This window comes from Quercus lobata, chromosome 5 (assembly GCF_001633185.2).
Source record: "Quercus lobata isolate SW786 chromosome 5, ValleyOak3.0 Primary Assembly, whole genome shotgun sequence".
Taxonomy (NCBI): domain Eukaryota; kingdom Viridiplantae; phylum Streptophyta; class Magnoliopsida; order Fagales; family Fagaceae; genus Quercus; species Quercus lobata.
Window position 1 is genome coordinate 54,344,476 of NC_044908.1, and position 9,081 is coordinate 54,353,556.

Consider the following 9,081-nt stretch of genomic DNA (forward strand, 5'->3'; position numbering starts at 1 on the left):
TCTAATTTTTGGTTTTAAGAAAAGACAAATAAAGTTGTTCTTTATTCCTCTTGCTTGGGTGTGCATCCAACTTGAAGAAATTACTATATTCTAATCTTGGAGGATTGTTCAAGAGAGCCATTTGCATTGAGTTCTATTTCAAGTGACACCAATCAACCTTTGAAGACATGCTATTTGCATGATTCTATAATTTGTGAAATCTTTTTAACTCTATCTATTTTTTATTTATTTATTTTTTGCTAATTTTTTAAGGTTTACTTTGTTGAATTAAAACTTGTTTATGTTGCTATATTTTCCAACAATTCACTCTCATATAACTTAGAAGTTATATTTTACTAAGTTTAAGGTTGAATTTTATGATTTTCTATATATATGGTAGGATTTGAACTTAAGGCGTCTGCCCCTTAATGATTTTTTTTTTATCATTAAACTAAAATACTAATTGGTTTTTTATGTAGGTGGAATTTGAATCATAGTCCCTTATTCAAGAGCAACATACTTTATCATTTAAGATAACTGGAACCTACTAGTAATCTTATTTACATATAATTGCATGGATAGCTAGTAGTTACTTGTAGAGGACCAAGAGTGACAAAAAAAATTATTATGTATATATCACAACCAATGCTTATGGGCAACGTTGATAGGGAGGAGGGATGGGCTATTAAGTACAAGTAATGTAGCAAGCGGCTCGCTTATATTCCTCCCAAGATAAGTACATTCCAGTGAATTAAGGAAGAGAAAGAAAATAAAAACATTGGGGAGAGATCAATCAAAAAATTCCCATTTTGGTGCCGAAGGAGGAGGATCAAATGTCTCCCACTTGGTCGTGACAATAACAGGCTTTACTTTTGCGTTTGCTATCTTCAGCACATCAAGGCTTTCAACACACTTTTGCACTCTCTTACCCTGCAAAATGAATATCATTAATATCAGCTACCTATATACAGGGCATAATTGTAACACTACTGATGTCAATGAACAACTAAACTCGTGCATTTCAGGTAACACTATAGAAGATCACACAATTCACACCAGATTGAAACATAGCAGTGTAGCTAAGCATCAAGGTAAGGTGAATTAGCATATCTATGTATATTACTAAAGGCAGTGAAATACTATCTCTTTAGGGAACAAGAGAGAAGGACAATAATATGATTAGTACCATTGTGGAAGTAGTATGCAGAGGAGAAAGAAGCAAAATATAATATGATATGGTAACTACCTGCAAATTCTTCTGAGCAGAAGCATCTCCTTCTGCAGAAATGTTATCTAGCTTGATTGCTTGTCTCATAAGCATCTCAATTAATGTCGTGATCTGAACTTCCGGTACCTTAACCCCATTTGAGATGGACTTTTCAATGGCAGAGACCTATTGAAGAGAAAAGTAATTATTTTCACATGGTTACCAAATGATTTTCTTATCAATAAGAGAGAGCATATTAAGTCATGATATGACATAAACTTCAAACAACCTTCTGAATAATCTTTCAAACTTTATGAAACCACCTCATTTATGGTCTGGCTAATGTAAATGCAATGTTTCTAACTTTCTACTTTGTGCAGGGAACATTGAACATCAAGATTAATGCTATGTTTCTACTTTATACGGAGAACAGTGAACATCAAGAGTGCTGTAGTCTCCAGAATTAGTTCCATTCTTTCAAACTCTATGCAACAACCTCATTATGGACTGACTAATGTAAATGCCATTTTTCTACTTTCTACAGGGAACATTGACGAGTACTGAAGATTAATTACTCGTGCAATGCAGGTCGCATTCAGAGCAAACATCAAATCGATTAAATATTTACAGTAAATGAGATCCCACTGAGCTACTCCGACCATAAGTTACCGGTATTAACTAGTCATGTACAACAAGTCAGATTCATTCAGCCACTCTTTCTGTAAGCAAGTGTTATTAACAAGTACTCGTACCTGATTATCCTTTTCCTTTTTTTTTTCTATTTCTTTGTTCTTGAAAAAAAACATGGGTAAGAGAATGGTGGTCCTAAATCCTAATGGCACCATAGTTACAATTTCTGTTCCTTTATGAATGAAGCAACCGAAATATTTCTTGCTTGGTTTCAATCATAAATAGTTATGAACAAAATATTCATTCAAAAAACATACCCCAAATAAGAAAAATTTTCTATTTTTATGTCATTTGAAAGCCCAAATTCAGAATCCACTTGAAAAATTAAGTGAAAATATGCCTGGTTTGAGCATAAAAGCCGTTTGGAAGGAGTAAAAAAAGTAAGAGAGGTCAACAAAAGTCGGTTTGTGGAGAGAGAGATAGAGGTGGTGAATGGAAAGAAATTACCATTGGGAGTTTGTTTTTTTTCCCCCAGTAATGAGTTGATTTGGGATGGTTTGTTTGGTTTTTTTTTTTTTTTTTTGAGGGGAAGGGATGGTTTGTTAAGTACATATGCATGTATTCAGCCAAAAAAGAAAAAAAAAATGTATGCATGTAAATATGGATAATGTTGTCTACAAAACAAACTATTTCAACTTGTTTCTTTTGTTACAACATATAATCGAAGGTTCTTGGAACGAGTTCATTACACTAATTTTTATATCTTTTATATTAAGGGTTCTTTTTTAGAAGAAAATCTTACCCAAACTCTTAACAATAATATTAAAAAAGTGTAATATCTAATTTTGAAACGAGACATTATGAATATATCGTATTATATAACAATAATTTAAATGAATATTAAAGCTTTATACCAACCTAATATTTGTCACCATTGTTAAGTTAATAAGTTATTATTGATTATTATATGGATCTAACACCTCTTTATAATACAATTTGCTTTGAGAGATATGATATATGACGTGACTCTTACACTTATTAGTGATGTATATCAATAATCAAAAAGTTAGCTTGGGAACACACAGCTAAATATGCAAGGTGCAACCAAAATTAGTGCCTTAAAAACTAATGAAATTAGAAAAGGGCGAAACTTCCAATGCTCCTATACATTGAACATGACACCAAACCGACACGTGAATTGTCGTTGTCAAATCCAGTGTACAGAAACAATAAGGTTAGCCACACAACTCATTAGAAAATCAGCTGATACCTGGCAAATGACAATGACAATCTGAAAAAAGGTCTCAAATTAAAAGCAGACATGGTGGTCCAGTCCAGTACCATCCGAACTTAGGATTGAGATTGGAGACTGGTGCCGTGTGGTCCATGGGACTATACCCGATTTTTCACTCTTTGTTTTTTAATAATTATGGTCCAACGATGCAACCAGTGGCTAGGGGACACTTCCCCACAGGCCAGAGCCTAATTGCTACACCAAATAAATGAATGGGCCCCAGCCTAAACGCAACTTGCCGGTTAAGATTCTATGCCCAATTATCATGTAAGACCCCACATCACGCTCCAGCTAAATCCCACAATTCCACGGTCCACCCATCTAACGGCCCATATTCACCCGCCACAAACAAAGCCAATCAGTCAATCACCAATCATACACTACATACAGTAGTACACTCTATTGAAAAATAGGGTGAGTAACTGAGTATTGGATCCACTTGTTGTTGGAATATTGAAAGGATTAATTATGAGTTGTAACTTATGTTTTTCTTATTTTTAACTTTTTTTCAAAAATTTATTAATGTTTCAATTTATAATTAAAATAACATCATTTTTAAATTTTATAGACCTATTATTGATACTATTCATATAAAAAAAATTTGTAAAAAATTTTGTATTACTAACATGTTGATGTTCTTTAAAAGGTAAAACTGCACTTGCTTTTTCATTTTTTTTAAATATTTCTGTTTAATTTGGCTTTAAAAAAAAAGTCTTTAAGGAGTGTCTTAAAAACATAATTTAAAAAATATTTAATATTACATAAATGATTTATTTACTTGGTATAACAAATTATTTTAAACTAGCTAGGTTGAAAAATTAAAGTTAAATTTTATATAAACATTAAAGAAGACATACAATCGTCTCTTGAATTTACAAGTATGAAATGTGAAACAATGAATGATTAACTAGTTTTTTTTTGTGTCAAGTATCATAGTTCATAATTAAGCATAATTTCCTTAGGCCTGAGATAAAGATAAATTTTTTTTTTTAGGAAAATACATTTTAAATTATATAGTTTATGGGATATAGCAAATTAAATTTTAAAAAGTAACAAATTAAATCTTAATATTTCTTTTAAATCAAAATATTAACTCATTTAAGTAAAATGATTTTGTGTTTGAGGTTCAATATGATCTTATAGTTTTATTCATTATTTTTTGATATCTCAAAGTTTAATTTATTAATTTTAAAATTATACCATTTAATCACTTAATGAGTTACACTCCTAAACTATAGAATATACCACACTATAAATAAATAAATACATATAGTGCAAACTTAAAAAAAAAAAATATATATATATATATATATATAATGCAAAAAGGAAATGAGAGTTTGCTTACTTGATCCACCAGCTTATCGACCTCCATGGACACGTCCGAGATGGCACGATAAGCATTTTGGATTTTGGCATTCCTACGCATCTCGATGAATCTCCGCTCGATGCTTGAAGGGTCTTGGATTAGTATGAGTTTGGAACGGTCTTTGACCCCACACATGTCCAAGTAATGCCCATTCTCTCGCTCTTTCCCTCTAAACATTACTCTCTGTTCATCTGGCTGTAATCCTGTCTCAGCAGTAAGAATCTTCTTCACCTCTCCTGTCAAGTCAACACACACAATATCTCCAAAACTTTATTATTTATTCTCATAAACACAATGAGTCATGACAAATAAAAATTTCACAACAATTTTATAGTATTTCGAAATTAACATTAAAAAAAAAAAAAATTAATTACGTGCTGTGGTTGGCTCATGTGTCAAGGGTATTTTAATTTTGAAATGATGTTGTATCCCACTATCCCTAGCTTTATTGAAATTTGAAACATATAAATCACCTTCAATCTCTAACGTGGGTACTATGGTCATTTAAACATAAAGTAAGTACATCATTATTTTCCCTCCAAAATAGTCAAAAGTAAACAATCATTATCATCGATGGTAAAAAAGGTTGTTTGGTAACCAAGAAAAATGGAAAGATCCTTTTCAAAAAAAAAAAAAAAAAAAAAGGAAAGAAATTAACTAATTAATGTTATTTTAGTAATCATTATTCTCCAGGTTGAGACTTGAGAATGGTAATTGTACTTGTACCGTTGTACCAATTTTGCTTCGTTTGCTAAAATCAGAAAAAATAATAATAATAATATAAAAAACTAAATTCAAGAAGAGAAAAGAAATAATAGATCTTTGCAATAACCATGCAACAAACCCCACGTAGTCGTAATTATGAATATCGAGCTTACTTTTTCGTTCCAAACCTAACTTATCTTTTCCATAACATGATTAATCAAAAACAGTAATATCACACATCATCATATGGAAAATGTCGAGCCTATTACAAAATTAATTTTAAAAAATTATAAACTGATCATGATATTGAATATAATTGATATCACTTTTTTAACTGTTGAATTATGTTTACACTCTTGTCATTTCCTTTCCTTTATTTTCTCAGCAGCCAAACACAAAACAATAACGACTTTAAGAGAAAAAAATAAATTAACAAATATAGATCGGTGGAGCTGATCTTACCGAAAGTGGCACTAGAATTGACCGAGATCTCGTAGCGGAGGGCACCATAAGCAACACGAAGCCGTACATTTGGAGCTGCTGGAAGGTCCTTAACATTGTCGCTTCTTTTCTGGACCAACATTCCACCTGGCCTCATCTCCCACTCAACTTCTTCTTCTTCAATTGTAGGCATAGAGGTCGTGGTTGTGGTTGAGCTCTCACTCATTTTACCGTACCCATTTGACTTTTTCTTCATCATTTTCAGGTCCAATAAGAAACCCCAGAGATTTTAATTTCCCAGAAAATATTTTCCCAAACTGTGTTTCTAATTTTTTTTAGTTGTTCTAGGAAGTATGAAGGGAAAAAATATCTAAGGCATGAATGAATGAGTGTGGTGGTGTTCTCTGCCGACACAAACTAGAGTTTTAACGTGGGCTGTGGGGTTTTATAAATGTTCTTTCTTTAAGGAGGGAAAGGACGAAGAAAGAAGGTATTTTTTTTGCTTAGAAACACATGGGAAAATGACTTGGAAAATGATTGACCAATGGGAAGAGCGCCACGTGTTTGTGCGTGTGAGATTGTTTGCAGTGACAGCTAAGCAGAGAGAAGTTGCCGACAGTCTAAGGAAGGATCCAAGAGAAGTGTTACTTGTACACGTGGCGTGTTTCAATTGGGTGTGATCGTTTCGGTCTTTGGTGAGATGGGGATTTTTTTTGTGTTTAGTGGTTGTTGGTTTAAGACTTTAAGTTAATTAATAGGTTTCATTTTCATATGGGGAGGAATTGAAAATGAAAAAAAAGGTTTATAAGTTAAGTTATTTGTGGGTCATACTATACAGAGTAATATGTGATTTTCAGATGAGGGTTTGGGCATGATAGGTAGGATCATCACAGCCCCGTTGGGTGAAATGGGTGTCATTTGATCGTAGGGTGTAGGGAGTGTTGATAACATCACTAAAAGCATAATGTTGCTTAGAGTTGTGATTTTGTTAGGAATGGATAATTAAGGTTTAACAGCCTGCAGTTAGCACTGTGAAATCAGAAAGTGATGAACCCTTTGACATTAATGGGATTGTTGACTTTAAAAATGCCGATGTTAGCAAGGTTTTAACAGCCTGAAGTTAGTGGGGTGAAATCAAAAGTAATTTTACCACAAAAAAGAAAATCAAAAAATCAAAAGCAAAAGTAATTAACCCATAGTTGACTAAGACTTTGTTTGAATAGAGAAGTGGAAAAACGGGAGAATAAAAAATAGAATTCACGAAATGATAGAAAACTTGGTTGATGAGAAAAGTGAGAGGATGGATAAAGCAATTTGTATGAATTTATTATTATATCCATATTACATAATGTATAATAAATAATTAGACACATTGTACAAGTGAAACAATATAATTATTAATTTATTTTGACTTCTTTCTCTATCTATTGATCTTTTATATATTAAAAATGAGATTAATTAAATTGGTTAAAATAAAATAATAAAAATTCTAATGAATTGTGGAACCTTAACGTTGGTATTGTATCTCAACAAGGAAAAAGAAAATTAGTATTTGCTCGCATAAATTTCGATAAAGATGAAAATAAATGAAAAGATAAGAAGGTAAAGCTAATAAGAGTAAGTTCAATAGGACAAAATGGATGGACTTCAAATATATATATATATATATATGTATGTATGTATGTATGCGCTAGAACTTAACATTAAAATGGGGGCAAAATTGCCCTTTGCCTTTGTGAGAGTGCTTTTTTTCAGGATACTCAGGCCCAAGGATGCCGGGCCTAAATGAAAAAAGAAGGATTTGGTGGACCGGGCCTTGACTCACCGCAGCTAACGAGCTGTTTAAGAATCAAGTAGGTGCAGAGAATACTCCTGACAACATACAGAAAGACAACAAACAAGGATATCGTAGAGTGCCAAAAATATTAACAACGTAAGTTCAGAAGAAAAGACAGGATTAGCAAGAAGATAAAGAAAAGGTGCTGTGGGGATCCTGGGAATTATGAAGCAGTGTTTCATTAACAAATTATCTGTTTGATTACAAAAAGCTCACTAGGACGTGATACAAGGTCCAATCAAGCTCAAAAATTGCAGTCTTGAATGGCTATTTCAACCTTCAAAACTTGCAAAGTTTGATTCTCGTTGAATCCGAGTATGTGCAATAGTGGCTTTTACAGGATATCGGGAAACAGTATTTGTTCTTCCCTTAGTTTTTTCTTTCTGCATAGATTTTTCTGATGGTTCTTCCTAGAGAATTTCTTCTTTCTTGTGTTTCTTTCTTTTTTTCTCGCCACTTTCTTCACAACCCGTCCCCTCCTTTTATAATGGAGTTTTTCTGGGTGTCCCGGGTTCCCCTGTTTTGTTCTTTTGCAAACAGAGCATGTTCTGTCTCTGTCGCCTCGGTAAGTCCCTTTGCCGTTTTCTCTCACTCTTTCCTTCTCTTGGTTCTGATTCCTTCGAAAGCTTCTGGTTGGCCATCCTCTTTGGGACGTGCTGAGGTATGCCCTTCTCGGCATCCCCATTTCTGGCGTATTCCTTTCTTTCCTATTTGGGCGGAATCCTGTTCTGCCATTTTTGAAAGTCATTCGTTACCATTCTTCTTCCATGTCCTGGTTCCCCGAGGCCCTTTTGCTGTCTGTGCCATGAGAGGTCGCTCGCGTTTCTTGTTTTTTTCTTTTCCTGTCTTCTTTCTACCGATCTGTCCCAGTCTTCCTTTTTATTTGTGCTTGAAGGGATTTGAGGATCCTTGCTTCTTTATATTTTGCCGTGGTCTCTTTTTGGGATGCTTCTTCCTTTTCTGGGTTTCAGGATCCTCTGGGCCTTCCTTTTATCCCCCATGGGTCATTCGTGCCTATTACTTTGGGCTTAGCCTGAGATTTTTCCTTTTGGGCTTGACTTGTTCTTCTGTTTTGGGCTTATTTCATTATGACCCTTTTTAGACCTCAACATTTAGCCTCCCGAGCTCGTGGGTTGCCTGAAACCCACGCGTGAGTGATTTATGTTTCCTAAGATTTTCGTGGTATCCCCATTTTTTCGTCTTCTACTGGGTTCCCTTCCTTTTTTACTTGGGATCCCGACCCTTTTCTGCTGCTTTTAGTCACCTCCTTTTTGCATGTTGTATTCCCTTATAATTATTACCTTTTGCAGCTTCCTCTTTATGCGGAACGTGGCAGTTGGGTATTTGAGGTAAAACTCCTCTACCCACTTTTCTCGTTTCCCGTTATTCCTCATTAATAACTGCTGATCACTTCAAATTAAATTTATTGGCAACTGGCGCGTCTTTCCATAAACTGTTTTCCCCAACTGCTATTTGCGCCTTTATTGTAGCCGTTTCACCTTATCACTTTGCTTCTCTAAGTTTTTCATTCTTTGTGTTTCTCTTTCTTTTTTCTCTTCTTCTCTGTTACTCTGGTCTTCCTCCCTTTCGCACTTTCAATCTTTTTTCTTCTCAGAGCGCGT

At 33.9% G+C, this 9,081-nt stretch overlaps 1 protein-coding gene across 1 annotated transcript; it reads right to left on the reverse strand.

The window, feature by feature from the left end:
• Nucleotides 1-589: 589 nt before the first annotated feature.
• On the reverse strand, nucleotides 590-6,051 carry LOC115991733 (BAG family molecular chaperone regulator 3-like). Its single transcript, XM_031115609.1, has 4 exons — nucleotides 5,644-6,051; nucleotides 4,456-4,712; nucleotides 1,226-1,372; nucleotides 590-909 (listed from the first exon to the last, which is right to left on the reverse strand). Exons 1-4 carry the CDS (start codon nucleotides 5,879-5,881, stop codon nucleotides 769-771), a joined length of 783 nt encoding a protein of 260 aa, XP_030971469.1. The 5' UTR covers nucleotides 5,882-6,051; the 3' UTR covers nucleotides 590-768.
• Between the last annotated feature and the right edge of the window lie 3,030 nt (nucleotides 6,052-9,081).

Coding starts and splice junctions, on each gene's coding strand:
- LOC115991733 (XM_031115609.1), bottom strand. CDS start 5,881: ATGATGAAGAAAAAGTCAAATGGGTACGGTAAAATGAGTGAGAGCTCA. Junction 4,713..5,643: donor CAATTCTAGTGCCACTTTCG/GTAAGATCAGCT, acceptor TTGACTTGACAG/GAGAGGTGAAGAAGATTCTT. Junction 1,373..4,455: donor TCGATAAGCTGGTGGATCAA/GTAAGCAAACTC, acceptor TCTCTTCAATAG/GTCTCTGCCATTGAAAAGTC.